General features: G+C 48.9%; 1 protein-coding gene across 1 annotated transcript; it reads right to left on the bottom strand.

Annotated features, from left to right (window-relative positions):
* Nucleotides 1–153: 153 nt before the first annotated feature.
* Nucleotides 154–27,789, bottom strand: MROH6 (maestro heat like repeat family member 6). The gene is made up of 12 exons (XM_039368714.1): nucleotides 27,712–27,789; nucleotides 25,402–25,554; nucleotides 23,749–23,903; nucleotides 21,098–21,227; nucleotides 19,622–19,863; nucleotides 15,080–15,217; nucleotides 14,793–14,957; nucleotides 12,651–12,783; nucleotides 10,385–10,564; nucleotides 4,753–4,855; nucleotides 3,113–3,178; nucleotides 154–560 (listed from the first exon to the last, which is right to left on the bottom strand). The coding sequence occupies exons 1-12, from the start codon at nucleotides 27,787–27,789 to the stop codon at nucleotides 328–330; spliced, it is 1,776 nt and encodes a 591-aa protein (XP_039224648.1). The 3' UTR covers nucleotides 154–327.
* Between the last annotated feature and the right edge of the window lie 185 nt (nucleotides 27,790–27,974).

The raw sequence follows: 27,974 nt of genomic DNA, 5'->3' as shown, positions 1-27,974 counted from the left end.
CTAAATGAACTGTTGTAAGTCGAGGCGTACCTGCACACACACAGACACGACTCTGGGCAGCTTACAATCAAGGACACACCCTGCAGGAAAGAACAAACCGACTTAGGACACAAATGGAAGGGGACGCATGAAACGCAATGTTGGCTTGTTTCCTCAGACTTGGAGGCTGCCCCACGCCGAGCAGCGGTGGGGAGCTGGTTTATTAAACGTGGCAGCGAATAAAAAGCAAAACATTGCGACGTCCGGGATCACACAACAACACAATGTCCCCCAAATGAAGGCAACTCTGGGAGCCTTAAGCAGCCTCCGGCCAGCCCGCCGGCTTCTTTAAGGGGAACACTGGGGGATGCTGAGGAAGGCCTCGGGACTCCTCTTCCTCTTAAAGGGGCTTCTTTCAAACTGTGGCTTCTCCTTCTCCCCGGACTTTATGCAGCAAAGCATCCATGCCAGGGCAGAGGGGACGGGCAAAAGTCTCCGACGGATCTCCTTCACCTGCAGGATGGAGATGGAGGCCACCTGGGCCACGGAGGGTTCCGGATCGGTCAGCAGGCAATCCAGGCCTAGAATCAAGACACAAAAGACTTCAGCTCCCAGCATTCCCCAGCCAGCCTGCTTCAAGATGGGTGGATTTCAAGTCCCAGCATCCCCCAGCCAGCCTGCTTCAAGATGGCTGGACTTCAACTCCCAGCATCCTCCAGCCAGCCTGCTTCAAGATGGGTGGATTTCAACTCCCAGCATTCCCTAGCCAGCCTGCTTCAAGATGGCTGGACTTCAACTCCCAGAATCCCCCAGCCAGCCTGCTTCAAGATGGCTGGACTTCAACTCCCAGAATCCCCCAGCCAGCCTGCTTCAAGATGGCTGGACTTCAACTCCCAGAATCCCCCAGCCAGCCTGCTTCAAGATGGCTGGACTTCAACTCCCAGAATCCCCCAGCCAGCCTGCTTCATGATGGCAGGACTTCAACTTCCAGCATCCCTCAGCCAGCCTGCTTCAAGATGGGTGGACTTCAGTACCCAGCATCCCCCAGCCAGTCTGCTTCAAGATGGGTGGACTTCAGTACCCAGCATCCCCCAGCCAATGATGCTTACAAACAGGGATTAAACAATCAAAGTTATAAACCCTCCTGTGTATTCTAATTTCCTGGATTAAAAAAGTGACGCCGATAACACTGGTGTTGCATATTAAATTAAGTAAGACATTTAGATAGATCCTCAAGATATTTAACTTTTTAAGTTTAAGTGTTTTTATATGTAGGTTTTTATGATACTGTCAGCCAGCCAGAGGCACTTCCAGAAAGGAGCGGCATATAAATGAAGTAAATAAATACAGGTATTTCTTGATTTAAGTAGGGGTCTTCAAACTTGGCCCTTTGATGACTTGTGGACTTCAATTCCCAGAATTCCTCAGCCAGGCACTCGTGCCTGGCTGAGGAATTCTGGGAGTTGAAGTCCCCAAGTCATCAAAGGGCCAAGTTTGAAGACCCCTGTCTTCAAGCATCCTGGCTGAGGAATTCTGGGAGTTGAAGTCCACCAGTCATCAAAGGGCCAAGGTTCCCCATGCTGGCTGAGGAATTCTGGGAGTTGAAGTCCACCAGTCATCAAAGGGCCAAGTTTGAAGACCCCTGTCTTCAAGCATCCTGGCTGAGGAATTCTGGGAGTTGAAGTCCACCAGTCATCAAAGGGCCAAGGTTCCCCATGCTGGCTGAGGAATTCTGGGAGTTGAAGTCCACCAGTCATCAAAGGGCCAAGTTTGAAGACCCCTGTCTTAAAGCATTCTGGCTGAGGAATTCTGGGAGTTGAAGTCCACCAGTCATCAAAGGGCCGAATTTGAAGACCCCTGTCTTCAAGCATCCTGGCTGAGGAATTCTGGGAGTTGAAGTCCACCAGTCATCAAAGGGCCAAGGTTCCCCATGCTGGCTGAGGAATTCTGGGAGTTGAAGTCCACCACTCATCAAAGGGCCAAGTTTGAAGACCCCTGTTATAGGTAAACAAGGGACGACATAAATCCTTTTTAATTGCAATTATCCAGTTTAGGTTGACAAGCTCATCTTGTAGAGAAGCTACACCCTGAGTTAGCAGGATGTTACAAATCATGCCACAGACAAGGGAGGAGAGATAAGACAGAACAAGAGGGGCTTTTTATCTAATAATTGGGGGGGGGTCTGGTTGCTAGGCAGTTGGGAAGCTTGGGACTAATCCAGAGCTATCCACTGGGTTTGAAGAAGAAGGATGTGGCCTAATTCTACAGGATGGGGCAGGGGTAGGCAACCTTGGCTCTTTTATGACTGGTGGACTTCAACTCCCAGAATTCCTGAGCCAGCCATGCTGACGGGAAAGGGAGAGGTTTCCAGCTGAGCCATGCCGGCTCAGGAATTCTGGGAGTTGAAGTCCATGAGTCATAAAGCACCCTAGGCCTAAGCTAGTGGTAAGGCAACCTTGGCTCTTTTATGACTCGTGGACTTCAACTCCCAGAATTCCCGAGCCAGCATGGCTCAGCTTGGAAACCTCTCCCTTTCCCCTCAGAATGGCTGGCTCAGGAATTCTGGGAGTTGAAGTCCACCAGTCATAAAAGAGCCAAGGTTGTATCCTAAGTCCTCCTGCTGTAAGCGGTGAGCCTCCTAGACCAGGGGTAGGCAACCTTGGCTCTTTTATGACTCATGGACTTCAACTCCCAGAATTCCTGCACCAGCCACGGTGAGGGGAAAGGGAGAGGTTTCCAAGCTGAGCTAGGCTGGCTCAGGAATTCTGGGAGTTGAAGTCACGAGTCATAAAAGAGCCAAGGTTACAAAGGGTTGAATTTGATTCAAGACTGGTCTCTGGCATTTGCAATTACCAAGAGATCCACCAGCCTTTGCAAACACTTAAATAAAACTTGCTTTGTTTTCCAACAACCGTGGAATTGAATTTTTATTCCTCACCCCATCAAACTCGCTTCGATGCCTGGAACCCCTGACGGTGGACTTGGGCACGCACGGGGCTTCCCCCCCAACTGCTTGCCGGGGTGTCTCCCCCCGGACGCGGCCCAATTCTGGCTTTCTTGACCATCCCCTGAGGACCACCATCGCCCGCTTTTGGGAAAGGCTGCCCGGTATATTACAGTGCCTTTGGCTTACCCCGCTGAAGGGCGATCAGGGCTTCCTGGTTCAGCTGCCAGGGATCCATGTAAAAGGCAAGGAATCCTGTGCAGACAGGAAAGCACAGAATTCGCATCCGGTGCCGGCTTGGACTCTTTCATCGGCCATCGAATTCAACCGGATCCCCACCACTTCCTGGCGGGTACAGCACGTAGGCTGCACCACCCCTTGCCTGGCTGGCGGGATCTGCCCAGGATCGGTTGGGATCTGCCCAGCCAGAAAGCAGGTCATCCCCGAGTTACCATGACAACATTTCCGTTGCTAAGCGAGACATTTGTTAAGGGAGTTTTACCCCATTTTACGGCCTTCCTTGCCTTAGTCCTTAAGTGAATCAGCGCAGTGGTTCACTTAGTCACAGCGTTGTTAAGTGAATCAGGCTTCCCCCATTCACTTTGCTTTGTCAAAAGGTCACAAAAGGGATCACCTGACCCACACCCCCAGGACCGGGCAACCGTCATAAATATGAGTCAGTGGCCAAGCAGCTAAATTGCAATCGTCTGACCACAGAGATGCTGGAACGTTCTTAGGTGTGAAAAATGGTCACTTTTTTCAGCGCCGTTGTAACTTTGAACGGTAAATGAACCGTCGTAGGTCGAGGAGTGCCTGTGCACCCTGACCGTCCAGGACAGGGGTAGGCAACCTTGGCTCTTTTATAACTGGTGGACTTCAACTCCCAGAATTCCTGAGCCAGCATGGGGGAACTATGGCCCCCTTCATGACTTGTGGACTTCAACTCCCAGAATTCCTGAGCCACCAGGGCTCAGCTTGGAAACCTCTCCCTTTCCCCTCAGCATGGCTGGCTCAGGAATTCTGGGAGTTGAAGTCCACAAGTCATGAAGGGCCTATGGTTCCCCCATGCTGGCTCAGGAATTCTGGGAGTTGAAGTCCACGAGTCCTAAAGGGGGGCATATTTTCCCCATGCTGGCTGAGGAATTCTGGGAGTTGAAGTTTATGAGTCATCAGGGGGCCATAGTTCCCCCATGCTGGCTTAGGAATCCTGGGAGTTGAAGTCCATGAGTCCTGCTCAGGCAGGAAACCCTATACCATTGCAGACAAATGGCTGTCCAGTCTCTTCTTAAAAACTTCCAGCTTTGGAGCATTCACCACTTCTGGAGGCAGGTAGTTCCACTGGTTAATTGTTAATTTATGACGGTGGCCATGTCCCCGGGTTATGGGATCCCCTTTTGCGACACCGGATTCACTGAACACCCGTCTTACTGCCTTAACAACTTCAGTGCATCATGTAACAATTAATGCAAGAAAGGTCGTAAAACAGAGCAAAACTTAAGAACTGTCTCGCTTAGCAACATAAAGTCTAGGCTCAATTCTGGTCGTAAGACGAGAACTCCCTGTATTGGGAAGGCCGCAGCGGCCGTAAGGTCATCGGTCACTTTGTTCAGGGCTGTTCTCGCTATGAACGGTCACTAAACCCATTGTCGCTAAGTGGAGGACCACCTGGACATGCGGAAGCGGGCCTCGGCGTGGCTGGGGAGATAGCTGGGCCTCGGCACAGCATCCCGTGGAGAATTGGTGGGGGGGGGGCAGAATGCCTGTCCAGGATGAAGCTGGGAGGGGTCCCCCCTTCCCACCAGATGGACACCCCCCCCATCCCTTTTCACCTGCAAAGACGCCGGCCGCCCTGCGCAGGGGGGCTTCGGAGCTGTTCAGATAATCCAGAGTACAAGTCAGGAAAACTGGAGTCTTTTTGGGGTACCATTGAACCTGGAGAGAGAAAGGGGGGGGTCCCTGAACCTCTTTGCAAAGGAAGAACAGTGTGTGTGTGTGTGTGTGTGTGTGAGAGAGAGAGAGAGAGAGAGAGAGAGAGAGAAGCGTTTGTAAGGGGGTAGCCAGGAGTGGGGCAGACCCCTGGCGAAGAAGAGGGACACCCGTCCTTTGGAGGGGGGATCAACGGTGCCGTCCGCCTTGGGACGGCAATGCAAGGAAAGCAGACGATTGAGAATAGAGCTTGGAAGGGACCTTGGAGGTCATCTAGTCCAACCCCCTGCTCAAGCGGGAGACGCCCTACAATTTGAGACAAATGGCTGCCCAATCTCTTCTTAACATCCTCCAGTGCTGGAGCACCCACAACTCCTGGTGGCAAGCTGTTCCACTGCTTAATTGTCTTCCCTGTTAGGAAAAGTTCTCCCTAGTTCCAGGTTGCTTCTCTCCTTGATCTGTTTTCCATCCATTGTTTCTTGTCCGGCCTTCTGGTCCTTTGGAGAACAATTTGAACCCCCCCTCCTCTTCTTTGGGGCAGCTCCTCAAATACTGGAAGACTGCTATCATGTACCCCCTACTCCTTTTTTTCTCTAGACTGGCCATACCCAAATCCCGCAGCCGTTCTTCAAATGTTTTAGTCTCCAGGCCTTTGATCATCTTAGTTGCTCTTCTCTGCACTTTTTCCAAAGCCTCAGCCTCCTTTTCGTCATGTGGTGACCAAAACTGGATGCCGTATATTCCAAATGTGGAATACCAAGGGAGGAGACACCGGATCTGAATTAAAGGAGCCAGCGTTTCATTTTACGACCGTTCCCTTGTCACTCGTCTCATCCCTGTCCCGTTCGAGGGCATCTATGGGCACCAAATGACGGCCCATTCCCAGACGGTGTTGCAACCAGCTGGCGGATCCCAGGGCAGTGGTGGCAAACCTATGGCACGTGTGCCGGAGGTGGCACTCAGAGCCCTTTCTATGGGCACGCACGCTGTGCCCCGGAGATGGTGAGGGACTGGCCCCTGCCACTCTGGCCCCTCCCACCCAGTCTGCCATGACCACCACGGCCATCCGGTGATAAATAAGTGGGTTTGGGGTTGCAGTTTGGGCACCGGGTCTCTAAAAAAGGTTCGCCATCACTGTCCCAGGGGGATTTTGTCAATGGGGGGGGGAAACACCTTCTCCATCCCCCACCTACCAGGCTTTTGCAGATTTTATCCAGGGCTTGGTGGCAGTCGTAAGAGGCCAAGGTCATAATGTCCAGCCGGAGATTCCAGCCTAGTAAGTCACTGCAACGGGTCAAGGTCCTCTTGTAAGTCTGTGCCAGGGACAAGAGGGACAACGGGGGGGGGGTGTCTCAGGCCAGGTGGGCAACCCAGATGTCCTGAATAGAATAGAATAGAATAGAATAGAATAGAATAGAATAGAATAGAATAGAATAGAATAGAATAGAAAATATGGAATGAAATAGAATAGAATAGAATAGAATAGAATAGAATAGAATAGAATAGAATAGAATAGAATAGAATAGAAAATATGGAATGAAATAGAATAGAATAGAATAGAATAGAATAGAATAGAATAGAATAGAATAGAATAGAATAGAAAATATGGAATGAAATAGAATAGAATAGAATAAAATAGAATAAAATAGAATAGAATAGAATAAAATAGAATAGAATAGAATAGAATAGAATAGAATAGAATAGAATAGAATAGATGGGTGGTTAAAGAGGTACAGAATCGGGGGAGGGGCATCCGAGGGAAGTAATGTCCCCCACTCCAAGTGGCCCCCACCCCCACCCCCACGATCTCGTGGAGCAAGGCCAGGGTCCGAGGTCAAGGCGGAATTCTGCCCCACTGAGTTTGCAACAGCCCCTCCGGGAACCTCTCACATCGGCCGCTGGCTGGCTGTTGTCCTGCAGGCGGAGGAGAAAGGGTACCGAGTGGGCCAGGATTCGCTCCCGCATCTGAGCTTTGTGCTGACGGTTCACGCACGGCAGCAGCTCCCCAAACAGGTGAACGGCCAGAGAGCGCTCAGGCTCTCGTTCCTGGACAGGAGGAGGAGAAGGCTGGGTTGGGCACCGGGCGGGCAGAGGGGCACCGTCTCCGGAGGATAAGCCCAGGGCGGGGACGGGGGGGGGGGGAGAGACTTATTTTTAAAAATAAAAAAGATAAAATAAGTAACAAATAAAATCAACCATCCCGCTTGCCTGAGACGGTAGGATAGGTTCTCCTGCTTGAGCAGGGGGTTGGACTAGAAGACCTCCAAGGTCCCTTCCAGCTCCTATTCTATTCTATTCTATTCTATTCTATTCTATTCTATTCTATTCTATTCTATTCCATATTTTCTATTCTATTCTGTTCTGTCCTGTCCTGTCCTGTCCTATTCTATTCTATTCCATTCCATTCCATTCTCCCATTCAACTCCACTCCATATTTTCTATTCTATTCTATTCTATTCCATTCCATTCCATTCCATATTTTCTATTCTATTCTGTTCTGTCCTGTCCTGTCCTGTCCTATTCTATTCTATTCCATTCCATTCCATTCTCCCATTCAACTCCACTCCATATTTTCTATTCTATTCTATTCTATTCTATTCTATTCCATTCCATTCCATTCCATTCCATATTTTCTATTCTGTCCTGTCCTGTCCTATCCTGTCCTATTCTATTCTATTCTGTTCTATTCCATTCCATTCCATTCCATATTTTCTATTCTGTCCTGTCCTGTCCTATCCTGTCCTATTCTATTCTATTCTGTTCTGTTCTGTTCTATTTCATTCCATTCCATTCCATTCCATATTTTCTATTCTATTCTGTTCTGTTCTGTCCTGTCCTGTCCTGTCCTGTCCTGTCCTATTCTATTCTATTCCATTCCATTCCATTCTCCCATTCAACTCCACTCCATATTTTCTATTCTATTCTATTCTATTCTATTCTATTCTATTCTATTCCATTCCATTCCATTCCATATTTTCTATTCTGTCCTGTCCTGTCCTATCCTGTCCTATTCTATTCTATTCTGTTCTATTCCATTCCATTCCATTCCATTCCACTCCACTCCACTCCACTCCACTCCATTCCATTCCATTCCATTCCATTCTATTCTATTCTATTCTATTCTATTCTATTCTATTCTACTCTATTCTACAGATGAAACTGCCCAGTCCAGTCTGAGCATCTGGCTGATTGTGTGACAAACCACAAGAAAAAAGTGAAGGAAACGATTGGTATATTAGTGGGTGAAAGTGGCAAAGAGGTGACAAGCAACAGGGAGAAAGCAGAACTATTTAATTCGTTTTTTGCATCTGTCTTTACACAAAGGGAAAAAACAGACCAACCTATCAAAAATAGTGCCATAAAAAACAGAATAGAAACACAAGTTAAGATAGGCAAGAAAATGGTAAGTGAGCACCTGTCCAGCCTAGACGAGTTCAAATCACCAGGACCAGATGGATTACACCCCAAGGTTCTTAAGGAACTGGCAGATGTGATCTCAGAACCACTGAACTATATTTTTCAAAGATCCTGGAGCACTGGGGAACTACCAGAGGACTGGAAAAGAGCTGATGTAGTTCCCATCTTCAAAAAAAAGGGGGGGGGAAAGGACCCAGGAAATTACAGACCTATCAGCCTGACCTCAATACCTGGGAAGATCCTGGAAAAGATAATCAAACAACGAATCAACGAACACCTAGAGGCAAACAAAGTCATTACTAAAAGCCAACATGGGTTTGTCAAAAACAGATCAGACAAATCTTATTGCATTCTTTGACCAAGTGACAAAATTAGTGGATCAGAGGAATGCTGTGGACATAATTTACTTGGACTTCAGTAAGGCATTTGATAAAGTAGATCACAACCTACTACTTGATAAGATAGAAAAATGTGGGGTAGAAAGTACCACCACCAGGTGGATCCGTAGCTGGCTGACTGGCTGTACTCAGCGAGTGGTCCTCAATGGAACCACATCTACATGGAGGGAAGTGTGTAGTGGGGTGCCCCAGGGCTCTGTTCTGGGCCCAGTGCTCTTCAACATCTATATCAACGGTTTGGACGAGGGAATAGATGGGGAACTCATCCAATCTGCGGACGACACCAAACTGGCAGGAATAGCCAACACTCCAGAAGACACCTAAATATGAGCCAGCAGTGTGCTGCAGCTGCCAAAAAGGCCAACACAGTGCTAGCTTGCATTAACAGAGGGATAGAATCAAGATTACGTGAAGTATTAATACCACTCTTCAATGCCTTGGTAAGGCCACACCTGGAATACTGCATCCAGTTTTGGTCACCACGATGTAAAAAAGATGTTGAGATTCTAGAAAGAGTACAGAGAAGAGCAACAAAGATGATTAGGGGACTGGAGGATAAAACATATAAGGAACGGTTGCTAGAATTGGGTATGTCTAGTTTAATGAAGAGAAGGACAAGGGGGGGACATGATAGCAGTATTCCAATATCTCAGGGGCTGCCATAAAGAAGAGGGAATAAGCTATTTTCCAAAGCACCTGAAGGCAGGACAAGAAGCAACGGGTGGAAACTAATCAAGGAGAGAAGCAACCTAGAACTAAGGAGAAACTTCCTGACAGTGAGAACAATTAATCAGTGGAACAGCCTGCCTCCAGAAGTGGTGAATGCTCCAACACTGGAAGTTTTTAAGAAGAGACTGGACAGCCATTTTTCTGAAATGGTGTAGGGTTTCCTGCCTGAGCCGGGGGTTGGACTAGATGACCTCCAAGGTCCCTTCCAACTTTACTACTATTACTATTATCTCCAAGGTACCTTCCAACTTTACTATTATTATTTAGTTTCAGCTTGGCTGTGCAGCACCAGCTGTCCGCAAGGAACATAACTCCTTCCATTCCCCACCATCCAGTCAGAGCTGAAGAAGCTTCTGGGAGAAGAAGCGAAACGTCTTCAAAGAAAAAACAAGAAAAGTCCAGTTTCCTCCTGAAAAAAAAAGGACCTTTGGGACAAACCAGGACCTGGATAGCAGAGAATCTCCAAATGCCGCTGTCTGCATTGTGATCAACAGCCCTGGGGATGCTTGCAAAAGTCATTAAGTGTGAAAAACTTAAAAAGTCCCTTTTTTCAGTCACTAAGTGAGCTGTTGTAAGTCAAGGGCTGCCTGTCCTCATCTAGAAATTACAATGAGGAACTGCTAGGTGGGAGAGTGACCGATATTACAACAACGGCAGTGAAAAAAAATGACTTCAGCCCGGTTCTCACACTCACGACGTCACGCGGGATCCAGGTTTGGCTGCTTGGTGACCAGTTCATCTTTACGACGGTCGCAGCGTCCCAGAGGGGTCACGTGATCCCTTTTTGCGACCTCCTGACCAGCCACGTCAATGGGGAAGCCGGATTCATTTTACAACCATGTTACTAACTGACCTGCAGCAGCGACGTACTCAGCAACGGGGGTAAATTGGGGGGAAGCTCACTTGAGAAGTGTCTCAATTAACAACTGAGGTTTTTTCCCCTCCAGCCCCCCCATTCCCTCCACACACCCTTGTCTCCCTCCTGCCTTACGTCCTCCAGGAAAGGTGGGAGTTTCTCCGCAATGTGGAGGCAGACGGACCCCACGTAAAGTCTCAAGCGGTGGTAACTCAGGACCTTCGGCAGCGTTTTGAGGATGTCTCTCACCGTCTTCTCGTCGGCCTCGTTCAGACCTTCCAGCATCCTGGAGACCAGCCCTTTCAGGAACTTCAGCTGCAAAGAGGGACGTGTCAACGCTGCAAATATTGTATATTCTTGCTTTTGACAATGTGCAGAACTGTCTGGTTAATACAGAGCAGAAGGGGGGTTGGGGGTAAAGCCGGGGAAAGAAAGAGGAAGAAAACCTTTGACCTTCACACTAATTGGATAATGTGAGATATGACGGCTAATTTAGGGAGGGAACATGCTGATAATTGAACTGCTCAGAGGAAGAGAACTTAGATCCTAGCATCCCTCCGTTGTGCCTGTGCCGACATTTTGTAACAATAAAAGACTTTTAGGAAAATAAATGCCTGGAAGTTCTTTGAAGTGTTTCATTAGCCGGAACCATAACAGGACATTTTGGGTGGGGTAGGGGGAACCAGACCCCAAATCCCATCCCCAAAGCCCCCCCCCCGGGACCCCACACTTGGAGACCAAGGCTTTCTGAATCTGAACAAAATCGGGAGGTGAGTCTTCCCCGTTTCCCCTTCCTGTAGTTGTTTCCCACAACGTTCCTCGACGTACAATTTGTTCAGTGACCGGAGTTACGACACTGAAAAAGTGACTTGCGACTTACGATCGTTGCTGCATTCTCCCCCCCCCCCGTGGTCAACGATCAAAATTCAGGCGCTTGGCAACTGACTTGTACTTATGACGGCTGCAGTGTCCCCGGGCTCATGCGGTCACCGTTTCTAACAAGCCAGTCAACGGGGAAGAGAGATCCACTTAACAGCCGGGTTACTCCCTTAACAACCGCAGGGATCCCCTGAAAAGCTGTGGTCGTGAAAGGGGGGGAGGTCGAACCTCACTTAAGAACGGTCTCGCTTAGCAACGGAAACACCGGGCTCCGCTTGTTAAGTCTTTTGAAATTTGGAAATTTTCCCCAGGGCAAATTCTTCCCGCCCGGAGTGTCCCTCGCAGGGGAGACGGGTGGTGTGAGAAACCCGAACAAGGGCGTTGAATTGAATCGACACGAATAAAATCCACGGAATGAAATCAGACTTGAGTGGAAAAAATAATATGACATGGATAGGATTTCTAGTCCAGGGGGATGGACTAGAACAGGGCTTTTCAACCTTTCCACCCATTGTACCACTTTTAGGATATGGCAACATCCGAGGACCACCAGTCGCCTAGCAAGCTGTCAAAAACTTGATGATCAAAAAAAAAAGAAAGAAAAAAGTGATAAAGTACAGGTAGTCCTCGACTTACAACCGTTCGCTTAGTGACTTAGAAGTTACAATGGCACTGAAAAAAGTGCCCCCCAAGCCACAGCCGAGCAAGACACCTGCCTGCCCACTCGGATGCGCTCTTCCTCCTGTCCGAGGTTTTCATTGTTGTGAGCATTTCTGTTGAGGATTGGCAGCAGGGGTGGGGTGAGCGGGTGTTTGGTTTTTATTCCCCCCCATCTGCTGGGTTTGTCACTTCACATGACCCTGGGTCACTGTGACCGTCATAAATATGAATCAGTTGCCAAGCATCTGAATGTAAATCACCTGGAGAGGCTGCAACATTCCAGCTGATCGGCGCTTCTTCTCGGCTCAGCAGAAGCACCAGGATCAGCGCTGCTTTCTAGCTGATTGGTGCTTCTTCAGTGCTCAGCAGAAGCACCAGGATCAGCGCCGAGCTCTAACTGGATCCTGGCGCTGATCCTGGCGCTTCCGCTGAGCCCGGACAGTCCTGCAGCTCCAGCCGTCTCTCGCTCAGCCTTGTGCGGTGCTGCCATCGGTTCAGCTCATTCCCCTCCCCCACTACCACTTTTCTAGGATGGTCGTGTATCACCTGCCAGGTGCCCAAGTACCACAGGTGGTACCCGTACCACTGGTTGAAAAGCCCTGGACTAGAAGACCTCCAAGGTCCCTTCCGACTTTATTATTATTATTATTATTATTGTTATTATTATTATTATTATTGTTATTATTATTATTATTATTATGTGCCCCTCGCTCTCTCCCTCAGATCCCACCATTTTGGGAAGGAGTCTGGAGAAGCAGGATTTCAGCACATACAAAGAAGAGCGCTTTTGGCTCTGGGAACCAAGTTTCTTCCCCCTCCACACCTGATCAGGACCTTTCCCCCCCCTCCCCCCCCAATTTACCTTCTGCTTCTGCAGCGCCAGGTTTCCCAATCCCTGGAAGCTAAGCCAGCGGACCACCAGCCGGGGGTCTGCCTGCCACTGCTCCAGCTTGGTCAGGACTCGCTTCTTGGGGATCAAATGCGTGGTGAGCTTGCTGCAAAGAAACTTCCCAGCCGTCCGGCATCAGACACGGGCCAAGGGTTGGGGGAAAGCCCCGTTTCCCCCCCCCAAGCCAAGCCCCCACCCACTCGGCGTCCCCTGCCCCACTGGCATCTCTAGTCGCCATAGAGAAGGCAGGGGAAAGCCTTGCTCACATACAGTACGTTTCAGCTTGATCTGGGCTGCCAACGTCTACACTAGAACTCCCAGTGCCTTTGCAGGAGTTGCTCGGAAGCCCAAGGGACGTCCTGGGGGGGGGAACCAGCAGCATTGGGGGGCATGAAGGAGCCCGCCTAGCAAGGACAGCTTCCAAGGGAACAGGATTTTTGTAGCTCTGGGTTCAATTGTGGGGTGATCTCAGTGGTTTCACTACCTAACTAGGTAACAACTTCAGGGCTAGCAGAAGTAGGGATTGCAGAGTTGAGTGGGGGAGGAGGAGGAGGAGAAGGAAGAAGAGGAGGAGAAGGAGGAGGAGGAGGAGGAGGAGGAGGAGGAGGAGGAGGAGGAGGAGGAGGAGGAGGAGGAGGAGGAGGAGGAGGAAGACTGTGGGATCCTTGATGCTCTCTGAGCTGGGTGGTTTTCTTGCAGATATTTCATGACCCAACTAGGGAACATCTTTAGTGCTAGAAAGGAGGAGGAGGAGGAGGAGCACGACTGTGGGGACCAGTGCTGTCTGAAATGAAATGTCTACAAGAAAATCACCAAGCTCACAGAGCACTAAGGATCCACAGCTGTCCTCCTCCTCTTCTCCCCCCCTCCTCCTCCTCCTCTTCTTCTTCTTCTTCCTCCTCTTCCCCCTCCTCTTCCTCCTCCTCCCACACCCATCTTCTTCTAGCACTGATGATGTTCCCAAGTTGGGTAATGAAACATCTGCAAGCAAATAAGCAAGTCCAGAAAGCAGCAAGGACCCCACAGTCGTCATCTTCCTCCTCCTCTTCCTCCTCTGCCTGCATATTGTCATGGCTCCTTGCTTGCCATCTCAACAGCTCCAGATGTGGGGAGTGGGGGGGCTCTTTCTCTCTTCCCCTTCTGGCCAGTTCCAAGGAGCCCAGGCTTGCCATAAGTCCAGGCTGAATGGGGGACATCTTCTGGAGGGGATAGGCTACCTTTGCAGAAACTGAGGACCAGCTCAGAGGCCCTCCTAAGAGGATCAGGAGACTGGAGGCTAAAACATATCAGGAACGGTTGCAGGAATTGGGTATGTCTAGTTTAAGGAAGAGAAGGACCAGGGGGGACATTATAGCACTCTTCCAGTATCTCAGGGGCTGCCCCAAAGAAGAGGGAGTCAAGCTATTCTCCAAAGCGCCTGAAGGCAGGACAAGAAGCAACGGGTGGAAACTAGTCAAGGAGAGAAGCAACCTGGAACTAAGGAGAAACTTCCTGACAGGGAGAACAATTAACCAGTGGAACAACTTGCCTCCAGAAGTTGTGGGTTCTCCAACCCTGGAGGCATTTAAGATGAGACTGGACAGCCATTTGTCTGGAATGGTATAGGGTTTCCTACTTGAGCAGAGGGTTGGACTAGAGGACCTCCAGGGTACCTTCCAACTCTGTTATTCTGCAAGGGTCTCCTGCTTGAGCAGGGGGTTGGACTAGAGGACCTTCAGGGTCCCTTCCAACTCTGTTATTCTGCAAGGCTCTCCTACTTGAGCAGGGGGCTGGACTAGAGGACCTCCAGGATCCCTTCCAACTCTGTTACTATGTTCTGTTATTCTGCTTCCTGAGGCCCAGACCTCCAGCATCTGGAGCCTGCAAACCAGAAGGATTGGGGTGGGGGAACCGGGAAGCAAGGGGGAAGCCCAGAAGCAGCTGTTGGAAGCCAAAGGAAGGCCCTCATGGGCCAAGGAGAGCTGGACCAACCCAGAACAGGCCCTCCTGACCCATCCTTCATGGCGAACCATTTCTGACCCATCTTTGCTTCAGAAGGTCCACAAGCCGGACAAGCAGCAGCGAGTCCTGTAGAGTCGGATTCCTCTCTTCCTTCTCCTTGACACACTTACACACCTCCGGTTGTGCCTCGCACACTGGGTGCCCTGGACAATTCCACAACTTACCCCCGCAAAGAGCGCCTTGGCGGTCAAAGCCCTCTCCTCCACTTGGGCATCCAGCTGAGGGATGACCTCTGCCAGCAGCCCCAAGAAGTGATGAGTTGTGAGGATCGCCAGGATTCTGGGGAGACAGAAGCCCCCCCAACACACATAGAGACACACACGTCGAGTGGTTACTTTCATTAGAGAGGTGGGCTGATGGTTTTGTCAGGGGGGGGGACTTGCTCCGGAGCAGCACCTTACCGAGCAAAGAGGACGACGCCTGTGAGATGTTCCTCCTTGCTGGACAGGAGACCCCAGACCTTATTCGTCTCCAGGCCCAGCAAGGCCTTAAAGTCGTGGTCCCGCAGCAACAGAGTCCTCAGCGTATCCACTGTGAACCTGCGCAGGGATGAGAGGAAGGGAATTTAGATCCTAGCATGATGTTGTGGTTCCGGCTAATGAAACATTCCAAAGAACTTCCAGGCATTTATTTTCCTAAACGTCTTTTATTGTTACAAAATGTCGGCACAGGCACAACGGAGGGATGCTAAGATCTACAGTAAATTAGACTGTAATTTATGGGGGGGGGGGGAGAATGCAGCAACGGTTGTAAATTGCAAGTCACTTTTTCAGTGTCATAACTCCGGTCACTGAACAAATTGTACGTCGAAAAACGTTGTGGGAAACAACTACAGCAGTGGTTCTCAACCTGTGGGTCGGGACCCCATTTGGGGTCGAACGACCATTTCACGGGGGTCGCCAAACCACGCTGTCCACCATTTTTTTCCCTTTTTCCTAGCTGTCCTACTCCCTCTTATTGGTGGCCACACCCACTTGGGGGTCACCACAACATGGGGAACTGTATTATGGGGTCACGGCATTAGAAAGGTTGAGAACCACTGAACTACAGGAAGGGGAAATGGGGAAGACCCACCTCCCGATTTTGTTCGGATTCGGAAGGTCTTGGTCTCCAAGTGTGGGGTCCCTGGGGGGGGCTTTGGGGATGGGGTTTGGGGTCTGGTTCCCCCTACCCCACCCAAAACGTCCTGTTATGGTTCCCGCTAATGAAACACTTCAAAGAACTTCCAGGCATTTATTTTCCTAAAAGTCTTTTATTGTTACAAAATGTCGGCACAGGCATAACAGAGGGATGCTAAGATCTACAGTAAATTCTCTCCCTCTGAGCAGTTCAATTATCAGCATGTTCCCTCCCTAACTTAGCCATTATATCTCACATTATCCAGTTAGTGTGAAGGTCAAAGGTTTTCTTCCTCTTTCTTTCCCGGGCTTTACCCCCAACCCCCCCTTCTGCTCTGTATTAACCCCATAATTACCAGACAATTCTACATATTGTCAAAAGCAAGAATATACAATATTTGCAGCATTGACAACAAGGCTCTTGGGCAGATCGTGAAAGATCTCGACCAATCTTGAACAAACGGGCCCTATCCAACCACATGAAATTTTTTTTTTTTTTTTTTTTGCAACGAGAAAAGTCACTTTAATTCTTAGTCGGTTTAAATATTATCTCAGTAAATTACATATTTCAAATCTATATTCCCAACGTGTCAACGCTGCTCACATCGGATGTTTTTGTACTGAGTTAGATGATGCTATAAGAGCCGAGGTGGCGCAGCAGTTAGAGTGCAGTACTGCAGGCCACTTTAGCTGACTGTGTTCAGCAGGTCAGCGGTTCAAATCTCACCGGCTCAAGGTTGACTCAGCCTTCCATCCTTCCGGGGTAGGTAAAATGAGGACCCAGATTGTTGGGGGCAATGTAAATATATATATATACTTTGCTTACTGGTGTACACCGCTTAGAGAGTGCTTGCACTTAAAGCGGTATATAAGTCTCATAAAATAAATAAATAAATGCTGGAAGGGGGGGATGTGAATGAGAGTCTAGCTCAGTGGTGGTGAACCTATGGCACAGGTGCCAGAGGCGGCACTCGGAGCCCTCTCTGTGGGCACACGCACCGTCTCCCCAGCCCCGCCCCCTCCTCACTAGCGGCCCCCCCAGAGGAGAGTTGCCCCTGGGTGTGGCCCACATGAAGCAGCGCAGCTAAGAACATAGTAGCCGGGCAGTGGGGAGAAGATTCTGCCCTTGCGCCCCGTCGTGCACAGATGATGCTGCGGGACATGGGCAGATGGCGTGGCCGCCACGGCGCTGCTGGGCTACCTGGGTGATCTGTGGCGGGCTGTGGAGGTGATGGGTGGCCCAGTGGGCAGGGCGGAGCAGGGACGGGGTGGGGGGTTGGGCACTCGGTTTCTAAAAGGTTCGCCATCACTGGTCTAGCTAGACATAACAACACTAAACTTAGCCTGAGAATCAAGGTTATTGTAACCAGAGCTGATAAGAATTTGGCAGGCCGGAGAACCATGCTTCAAGCTAATTGGGGAATGAGATTTATCACTGTTAATTGGAGGAGGGAATTGTGCTTTGATACTAGGTGCCCAGGGGAGGGGAATTCAGTTTTTGGCTTCAATTATGCACTGCCGATATTATGCTACTCAAATAAAGATTCTTTAAGGTAAACAATGCCTCGAAGTTCTTTTGAAGAGTTCCATCTGTCGGAACCATGACATAACTGTTATTTTAGGAGAAAAACAAGTTGTATATAATGTACATGATTAAAACAACAAATTGACTTTATGTCAACAAAGGATGCTAAGAAGAAATAGGCTCTTTATTTTTCCAGAAAACAAAGGATAAATGCTTTTCTCCATTTACTCCAAGAGATTTGGGAATTTTACATCTCTAACAGGATCCTTAAGATGGACGGTCTTATTTGTTTAGCAATGGATTCAGTGGATGGGTTAATAATAGTAATAATAATAATGATGATGATGATAATGATGATGATGATGATGATGAAGTTGGAAGGAACCTTGGAGGTCATCTAGTCCAACCTCCTGCTCATGCATGGTGACAAACCATTTGATTGTGTTTAGTTTAGCGCAGCGGCTCTCAACCTGGGGTCGCGACCCTATTTGGGGTCGAAAAACCATTTCACGGGGGTCGCCAAACAACGCAGTCCGCCATTTTTTCCCCTTTTCCTTAGCTGTGCTACTCCCTTTTATTCTTGAATAGAGTCTAATTCTATTGGCTTTCCAAAGCCAATAGGAATTGTCCAGGCTGTCTCTGCCCTGCTGAGCCCGCCAAAAGCCCCATTCTGCAAACGGTGCTGCGAGTTGTCTGCAGCGAAGGCGAGCTGTCTGGAAGTTTCCACCCCTCCCTGCTGAGCAACTACTAAAAATGTAAGTAAAAGAGGGCCAGGGGTGGGAGGTGGGAGGCCGGCGGGCGCAGGGAGGGTTGCTGGCACATGTGGGGCCCGGCGGGTGCCTTACCTCCCTTGGGCTGGGCCAGCTGGTGGTCCAGCCAGTGGTCGGCCTGCGCCGTCGCTGCCCCTTGCCAGCTACGCCTCGGCCGGCGCAGGGGGCAGCACCACGCATGCGCAGCGCTCCCGGGCAGGGAAAGTCCTCGACTTACAACCGGTTGGGTAGTCCTCAACTTACGACCGGTTGGGGGTCGCGGTATTAAAAAGGTTGAGAACCACTGGTTTAGCGTGAAACATGTCCTAGCAATGATGGCATGATGTTATATGCAAAGTAGATTAGATGGCTTAGTCAAGCAAGGTTTCAAATCCTAGCTTAATATGATGTATGAAATTTAATGTGGAGAAAAGCAAGGTTTCACACCTGGGCAGGAAAAAAACCAAAGGTACGAGTACAGGTTAGGCGAAAAACCTGGCTCAAAAACAGCAACTGTGAGAGGGACCTTGGAGTCCTAGTGGATGATCCCTTAAATATGAGGAAGCAGTTATGTGGTAGCAGCCAAAAAGGCTAACACAATTCTGGTTTGTATAAACAGAGGCACAGAATCAAAATCATGTGAAGTGTTAGTACCGCTTTATAAAGCCTTAGTAAGGCCACCCTTGGAATACAGCATCCAGTTTTGGTCACCACGTTACAAAACAGATGTTGAGACTTTGGAAAAAATGCAAAGAAGAGCAACTAAGAGGATCCAAGGCCTGGAGATTAAAATATACGAAGAAGGCTGTAGGACTTGGGTCTAGCTAGTCCAGGTGTAGGCAACCCTGGTTCTTTTATGACTGGTGGACTTCAACTCCCAGAATTCCCGAGCCAGCCGTGCTGAGGGAAAAGGGAGAGATTTCCAAGCTGAGCCATGCTGGCTCAGGAATTCTGGGAGTTGAAGTCCCCCAGTCATAAAAGAGCTGAGGTTGCCTACCCCTGGACTAGTCTAAAGAAAAGAAGAAACAGGGGAGACATGATAGCAGTGTTCCAATATCTCAGGGGCTGCCCCAAAGAAGAAGCAGTCAAGCTATTCTCCAAAGCGCCTAAAGGCAGGACAAGAAGCAACGGATGGAAACTAATCAAGGAGAGAAGCAACCTGGAACTACGGAGAAACTTCCTGACAGTTAGAACAATTAACCAGTGGAACCACCTGCCTCCAGAAGCAGTGAATGCTCCAACACTGGAAGTTTTTCAGAAGAGACTGGACAGCCATTTGTCTGAAATGGGATAGGGTTTCCTGCCTGAGCAGGGGGCTGGACTAGAAGACCTCCAAGGTCCCTTCCAGCTCGATCGATTGATTGATTGAAATGGTCTGGGCAGGGTCTCCTGCTTGAACAGGGGGCTGGACTAGAAGACCTCCAAGGTCCCTTCCGGCTCTATTCTGAGTGAGACAGGATTTGGGGGGACCTCGTCTTCACCAGAGTCAAGGGAGAGAAGCCCAGACAAGCACCCCTTCACTAGGAGGGGGTGTCTCCCCCATACAATCACCTCACATGTTCAGCAGCCACCTGTTTGCCATGGAGGGGGTGGTGGCTGTTCGCCCTGGCGCTGGAGTTGGCTGCTTGGCACATCTGGCCTTTCTTCTCCTCCTCCCCATCATCCCCGTAGCCCGGAAGCCGCACCAGGAAGTGGATCTGGGTCAGGATGGCCAGGAGGAGGGCTGGGTAGAACCCCTGGATGGCTCCCATGCAGCTGAAGAGTTTCAGCATTTCGCCCAGCGCTCTCAGGGCCTAGGAGAGAAAAAACGGGAGAACGCCAAGAGGTTCCTGGTGCTCTTTCAGCTTGGCAGTTTCACAACCCAACTAAGTTACATCATCAGTGCTAGAAGGGAGTGGGGTTTGTGAAGAGGAGCGGGAGGAGGAGGAGGAGGAGGAAGAGGAGGAGGAGGAGGAGGAGGAGGAGGAGGAGGAGAAGGAGGAGGAGGAGGAGGACTGTGGGGTCCTTGGTGCTTTTTGAGCTTGGTTGTTTTCCTTCAGACATTTCATGACCCAGCTAGGTAACATCATCAGTGCTAGAAGGGAGGAGGAGGAGGAGGAGGAGGAGGAGGAGGAGGAGGAGGAGGAGGAGGAGGAGGAGGAATAATTAGGGAACATCCTCAGTGATCCTTCCTTACATCCCTCCCTCCCTCCCTCCTTCCCTTCCTTCCTATTTCCTTCCTTCCTTCCTCCCTCCCTTTTCCTCCCTCCCTCCTTCCCTCCTGCTCCTTCCTTCTGTATTTCCTTCCTGCCTTTTTCTTTCCCTCCCTCCCTCCCTCCCTCCCTCCCTCCCTCTTTCCCTCCCCCCTCCCTCCCTCCCTTTCTTTCTTTCTTTCTTTCTTTCTTTCTTTCTCTCTCCTTCCTTCCTTCCTTCCTTTCTTTCTTTCTTTCTTTCTTTCTTTCTTTCTTTCTTCCTGCCTTTTTGTTTCCTTCCCTCTCTCCCTCCTTCCCTCCCTTTCCTCCCAGTGGTCAGAATGCCATATTGCAGGCAAACTCTGCTCACTGCCAGGAGTTCGATCCTAACAGGGCTCAAGATTGACTCGGCCTTCCGTCCTTCCGAGGTCGGTAAAATGAGGACCCAGATTGTTGGGGGTGCAACAGGCCGACCACTTAGAGGGGGCTGTACAAGCACTACGGAGTGGTAGATAAGTCTAACCGCTGTTGCTACTGGCTCACTGTGAAGGGAGTCCTGCTTCACCCACGGTCTTTCTCTTGGGGAAGCCGGTTGGGGATCCCGGGATCTCAGCCCACTGCAACCATCGCAAAAACACGCCCGTTGCCCAATGCCCCCGTTTTGATCCCACGGACCCTGGGGATGCTGCAACAGCCTTCGGTGCCCAGGTCGCCCATGGCTTTTTCCAGTGGCCTTGTAACTTTGGACAGTCGCTAAATGAATGGTTGTAAGTGAAGAACTACCTCTAATGATGCTTGCAAAGTTCTGGGATTGTGCATGCTCTGCTTTGGTCTACCTCGCAGGGCTGACACTTACTGCCAAAGGAGTGAGAGACTCCTCGTAACCAGCGGTGTCTCCCCGTTTCAGCTCTCGGAGCAAGTGCCAGAGGACTTTGGTGTTGGTCTCGGGAACCACGCAGAGAGTCCTCCACATCTCGGAGGCCGTGCTGTGAAAGGGAAGTGTGGACAGGTGGGACTTCACCCACTGGCTTTGTCAGGCTGCAACGGGTGCAGGGCCAGCACAGTCCTTGGGCTGCATCGACAGAGGGAGAGAGTCAAGCTCAGGTGAATACCACTTTACAGGGCCTTGGTAAGGCCACACTTGAAATCCTGCATCCACTTTTGGTCACCATGATTTAGAAAAGATGTTGAGACTCTAGAAAGAGTGCAGAGAAGAGCAACAAAGATGATCAGGGGACTGGAGGTTAAAACATAAAAGGAAAGGTTGATGGAATTGGGTATGTCTAGTTTAACGAAGAGAAGGACGAGGGGGGACATGATAGCAGTCTTCCAGTATCTCAGGGGCTGCCCCAAAGAAGAGGGAATCAAGCTATTCTCCAAAGCGCCTGAAGGCAGGACAAGAAGCAACAGATGGAAATTAATCAAGGAGAGAGAAGCAACCTAGAACTAAGGAGAAACTTCCTGATAGTGAGAACAATTAACCAGTGGAACCACCTGCCTCCAGAAGCGGTGAATGCTCCAACACTGGAAGTTTTTAAGAAGAGACTGGACAGCCATTTGTCTGAAATGGTATAGGGTTTCCTGCCTGAGCAGGGGGTTGGACTAGATGACCTCCAAGGTCCCTTCCGTCTCTATTCTATCCTGCTCTACTCTATCCTACTCCACTCCACTCCACTCCATTCCATTCCATTCCATTCCATTCCATTGCTATTCTATTCTATTCTATTCTATTCTATTCTATTCTATTCTATTCTATTCTATTCCATTCCATTCCATATTCTGTTGCATTCCATTCCATATTTTCTATTCTCTTCTATTCTATTCCATTCCATTCCATTCCATATTCTGTTGCATTCCATTCCATATTTTCTATCCTATTCTATTCTCTTCTCTTCTCTTCTCTTCTCTTCTCTTCTATTCTATTCTATTCTATTCTATTCTATTCTATTCTATTCTATTCTATGGAAGCTTCTTCAGAAGATAAGGAAAGCTCTGAAACTGGACCAGTTGTGCAGACACCAAACTGCATTGCTTAGAACATGGGTCCCCAACCCCTGGGCCATTGCTTATTTGGAACCTGGCCGTGCAAGTGGCAGACTAGCTTGCACACATGCAGTTAAACGTGTGCAAGTCAAGCTGCGCGCACATCCTCGCTATCCTGCTACGCTGTGCATTGTTTGCAGTTAGCCTGCCATACTCTATAGGGAGGGGGAATTGCGGGGGGGGGGGAATAAAGGGAGGGTTGGCTTGAGGAAACAAAATTACAATAACCGGTGGCTGTTCCAAAGTCACACTATGGCAGGGGTAGGCAACCTCGGCTCTTTTATGACTGATGGACTTCAACTCCCAGAATTCCTGAGCCAGCCATGCTGAGGGGAAAGGGAGAGGTTTCCAAGCTGAGCCATGCTGGCTCAGGAATTCTGGGAGTTGAAGTCCACCAGTCATAAAAGAGCCAAGGTTGCCTAGCCCTGGCCTATATCCAGAAAGTTTTATTCTATTGGCAATCTGTGTTAACCAAGCATATTTGTTTCTTGAGGCAAGAATTTGCTGTTCTTTAGGAAGAAAAAAATACAGTCTGAGGTAGTGCTTCCCAACCTTGGTGTGTCTGGACTTCAACTCCCAGAATTCCTGAGCCAGCATGGGGGAACTATGGCCCCTTCATGACTGGTGGACTTCAACTCCCAGAATTCCTAAGCCAGCCTGGCTCAGCTTGGAAACCTCTCCCTTTCCCCTCAGCATCGCTGGCTCAGGAATTCTGGAAGTCCACCAGTCATAAAAGAGCCAAGGTTGTCTAGCCCTGGCACAGGTAATTGATTGTTTATGGAGAGTCTCAGTCATCCAGGCCCTGGTTATTCCAAAGGTGCTTTTTTTCCAGGAGGCAACTGGACTTCCTTGTTTTTCTTTGAAGACGTTTCACTTCTCATCCCAGAAGCTTCTTCAGCTCTGACTGGATGGCGGGGGAATGGAAGGATTTATATTCCTTGCAGACAGCTGGTCATTTGCATCTTTTTAGAAAATCGTTGAGGCCACCTGGAGATTTATCAAAATCCACATTCTGGACAGAGAGGACCGCTGGTTTGAAAGAGGGGTCCAAGAGGCTATCTATCTCCAAATTGAATAGCCCTCCCTCAACGGGGGGGGGTGATGTGACATCATCTATCTCCAATTACAACACAGGTCCAAGAAGGCCCCACACCCATTTGCACCACTCAGGTAACCCTGAGGACTACAGGTAAACCTCCAAGTGGCCTCAACGACCCTCTAAAAGAAGGCAAATGACCAGCTGTCTGCAAGGAGTATAAATCCTTCCCTTCCCCACCATCCAGTCAGAGCTGAAGAAGTTTCTTGGATGAGAAGCGAAACGTCTTCAGAAGAAAAACAAAGAAATCCATTTGCCTCCTGGAAAACACCTTTGGAACAGGTAACTGACTGGAAGCCAGTTGCTTGGAATGCTAATTATGGACCTCCCCTCTTGAAATCCAGGCCGGTGAGGCGGCAGTGTCATACCTGTTGCAGGGCAGGGAGTGTTTCAAGAGGCTGGAGACCACGTCTTCAGGAGACACCTCTGCTAGAGAAGTCACCACGTTCAACGCCGCCCTCCGAGCTCTGCCTACCGGGATGCTGCTGATCTCCCAATACAGCCATTCCACTATTTCTGAGACCTGAAGGATGGAAGAGAGAGAGATGGGTAAGGATCACCAGTCAAGGGAATCAGGAACTTCAGCAGCGACCATGTTGGGGTTCTACAGGAGCCTTCAGGAGTTCTTCCGAAACCATGTTCAAGCAGCACCGATGGTCCAAGACTTAGGAAGAACCGCTTTATGCTGCTTTGGTTAGATCCCTTTTGGAATACTGTGTTCAGTTTTGGTCACCCTGATACAAAAAAAGATGTTGAGACTCTGGAAAGAGTGCAGAGAAGACCAACAGAGAGGATCAGGGGATTGGAGGCTAAAACATAGAAGGAACGGTTGCTGGAATTGGGGATGCCTAGTCTAGTGGAAAGAAGGAACAATGGGTGACATGATAGGAGTCTTCCAATATTTGAGGGGCTGCCACAAAGTAAAGAGGGGTCTACCTATTCTTCAAAGCATCTGAGGGTAGGATAGGAAGCTTCAGATGGAAATTTATCAAAGAGACACCCAGCTTAGAACTAAGGAGAAATGGCCTGACAGTGAGAACAATTAACCAGTGGAACAGAAGTTGCCTCCAGAAGTTGTGGATGCTCCAATACCGGAGGTTTTTAAGAAGAGATTGGACAACTATGTGTCTGAAATGGTATATAGGGTCTCCTGCCTGAGCAGGGGGTTGGACTAGAAGACCTCCAAGGTCCCTTCCAGTTCTATTCTATTCTATTCTATTCTATTCTATTCTATTCTATTCTATTCTATTCTATTCTCTAATTCTATTCTATTCTATTCCATTCCATTCCATTCCATTCTATATATTCTATTCTATTCTATTCTATTCTATTCTATTCTTATTTCTATTCTATTCTATTCCTATTTCTATTTCTATTTCTATTCTATTCTGTTCTGTTCTATTCTATTCAATTCTATTTCTATTCTATTCCCTTCCATATTTTCTATTCCATTCCATTCCATTCCATTCTATGTTCTATTCTATTCTATTTCCTATTCTATTCTATTCTATTCTATTCTATTCTATTCTATTCTATTCTATTCTATTCTATTCTATTCTATTCCCTTTTCTACTCTACTCTACTCTACACTACTCTACTCTATACTCAATAATAATAATGATAATAATAATAAAGTTGGAAGGGATCTTGGAGGTCTTCTAGTCCCTTCCAACTTTATTATTATTATTATTATTATTATTATTATTATTATTATTATTATTATAGAGTAGAGTAGAGTAGGGAATAGAATAAAATAGAATAGAATAGAATAGAATAGAATAGAATAGAATAGAATAATAGGAATTGAATGAAACAGAACAGAACAGAATAAGGAATAGAATAGAATAGAATAGAATAGAATAGAATAGAATAGAATAGAATAGAACTGGAAGGGACCTTGGAGGTCATCTAGTCCAACCCCTTGCTCAGGCCGGAAACCCTATACCGTTTCAGACCAACGGCCGTCCAATCTCTTGGGACCCCATCGTCTGGCTGGTTCCGACTTCTACGGAGTCTGTCACCTTGTCCTTCAGATCAGTTTTCTCTTTTTGCAAAATCACGGCCAGTTTCACTGCAGTTGCGTCCAGGAGGGCCGTCTCACAGGTCTTCAGGCTACTCACCACGGACAGCAGGACGTCCACTGGAGAGGCCCAACCCGGTGTGACCTCCGGCTCCTGCAATAAAACGGGAAGAAACATTTTTGAAACGGACGCAGGTGGGAAGCACTGTTCCCCTTACGATCACACGTCGATCCAAAACTTCTCTTGCTAAGTCAAACATTTTGTTCATGGAATTTTGCCCCGTTGTACGGCCTTTCTCACCGCCGCGGTTAAGCCGATTGCTGCCATTAGCCACACAGCCGCTAAGCGGATCGGGCTCCCCCTCCCTTGACTTTGCTCACAGGAGGGACGCAAAAAGGGGATCGCTGTAACCATCATAAATATGAGCCAATTGCCGAGCGGCTGGTTTTGATCACATGACCACTGGGGAAACGCTGCAACAGTCATAAGTGTGAGGAATGGTCGTAAGTCCCTTTTTGCAGCGCCGTTGTATCTTTGAAGGGTCACTAAACGAACGGGCAAGGACTCTGTGTATTTTTCATCCATCTTTCTCAATCGTAGGCACTTAAAAGACAGGTGGACTTCGACTCCCAGAATTCCCCAGCCAGCTATGCTGGCTGGGGAATTCTGGGAGTCGAAGTCCAGATATCTGAAAGTTGAGAAATACTGCTCTAGAAGATTATTTCCAGAACAGAGAAGGACTCTAAAGTTTGTTCCCCACCCGTTGGCCAATGTCCCATATTTTTTTGCCCGGTTCCATCCCTACTTTAAGGGCTGATGATCTGGAAGGAAGCAAGGAACGACGTCCGGATGCTCCCCTTAGAAAGCGTAAATTACAAATGCAGAGATTACGTTGCGATTCTGTGCCAGCCTGTGATCCCGGTAGTTGAATCTGGGGAATCGGAGGAGGAGGAGGAGGAGGAGAGCCATCAGAGTCGGAGGGAGGCTCTGATGAGCTGCCAGAGTTACAAACTAATGAAGAGGCTGGCCCGTCCACTCGTGATCGAGCAGAGAGCCAGCTGTGCTGGGAAGCTCTGTCGGGAGGAAGCACAGCTAGAAGACCTCAGAGACGCTCGTAAATGCAGACAGGTCACACGAGCAGGACAGAGGGAGGCAATGGGGCAACTCCAGGGGAGGAGGAGAAAGAGGCCTTGGGGGCTGCGTAACAAAAAGGGAACGTGTGGGCAGGACTGGTTTGCTGGAGGCAACCGTTTGCAAAGAACTTCAGTGTCAAGACATCATGGTTTGTTTATTTTGCTTGGGAGTTATTTCCTGTTTGACTACCGCTCCGTTTTATCTCTGTTGGAAAAGTGTTCTGTTGCTTTTGTTTTTTCTGGGACAATTATCAGGTCTGTAACTCAAATAAAAGGAGTTTATAGCAGTAACTGTGAGAGGGACCTCGGAGTCCTAGTGGACAATCACCTAAATATGAGCCAGCCATGTGCTGCAGCTGCCAAAAAGGCCATCACAGTGCTAGGCTGCATTAACAGAGGGATAGAATCAAGATCACGTGAAGTGTTAATACCACTTTACAAGGCCTTGGTAAGGCCACACTTGGAATACTGCATCCAGTTTTGGTCACCGCAATGCAAAAAAGATGCTGAGACTCTAGAAAGAAGAGAAGAGCAACAAAGATGATTAGGGGACTGGAGGCTAAAACATAAAAGGAAAGGTTGCTGGAATTGGGTGTGTCTAGTTTAACGAAGAGAAGGACGAGGGGGGACAGGATAGCAGCCTTCCAGTATCTCAGGGGCTGCCCCAAAGACGAGGGAGTCAAGCTATTCTCCAAAGCGCCTGAAGGCAAAGACAAGAAGCAACAGAGGGAAACTCATCAAGGAGAGAAGCAACCTGGAACTAAGGAGAAACTTCCTGACAGTGAGAACAATTAACCAGTGGAACAACCTGCCTCCAGAAGCAGTAAATGCTCCAAGACTGGAAGTTTTTAAAAAGAGACTGGACAGCCATTTGTCCGCAATGGTATAGGGTTTCCTGCCTGAGCAGGCGGTTGGACTAGATGACCTCCAATGTCCCTTCCAACTTTACTATTATTATTATTATTATTATTTTCCAGTCTACTGTTAAAAGAGGGGTTGTCTTTGTGAAGTAACAAGGACATGCGTCGGCTGGGACAGAACCATTCCATATCCCAAATTATGGTACCTGGGAGCCTTCTTCTTCCTTCTCCTCAGATGGGGAAACGACCACCGACGAACACGAGTTCCTTCTTTCTCCAGAGGGACTGGGGGCTGTATTATTCCTTTCTTCCTGCACCTGGGCAGGGGCCTTCGGATCCAGCAGGCCCAGGGCTTCTACCAATTCTCCCGAAGCGGAACCATTTGGCCCCGACATCTTCTCCAACTTGGCTTCCCGAGAACGGACGACTTGGTCATCCAGGGAAAGAAGAAGGTCCGGTTTAACACCCAACACGGTCTCCCAAAGAGTCCCAAATGGATTGGGTCTTGTCCATCCATGGGTTGACCTTGTCTGTCTTGCTGGACATTTGGAAGACCCCCTCCTCGGGTCTTCTTCTTCTG

This window comes from Crotalus tigris, unplaced genomic scaffold, assembly GCF_016545835.1.
Source record: "Crotalus tigris isolate CLP2741 ecotype Arizona unplaced genomic scaffold, ASM1654583v1 scf7180000020908.629646, whole genome shotgun sequence".
NCBI classification, from domain to species: Eukaryota; Metazoa; Chordata; class Lepidosauria; order Squamata; family Viperidae; genus Crotalus; species Crotalus tigris.
Note: the sequence above shows the minus strand (reverse complement) of the source record. Positions and strands in the feature narration are given on the sequence as shown.

Excerpts from the sequence above, each read along its gene's own strand:
- MROH6 (XM_039368714.1), bottom strand. The coding sequence starts at position 27,789 with ATGTCGGGGCCAAATGGTTCCGCTTCGGGAGAATTGGTAGAAGCCCTG. Across the intron at positions 14,958-15,079 it reads GGCGTCGTCCTCTTTGCTCG|AATCCTGGCGATCCTCACAA; the intron begins GTAAGGTGCTGC and ends CTGTCTCCCCAG. Across the intron at positions 561-3,112 it reads CCTGATCGCCCTTCAGCGGG|GCCTGGATTGCCTGCTGACC; the intron begins GTAAGCCAAAGG and ends TCTTGATTCTAG.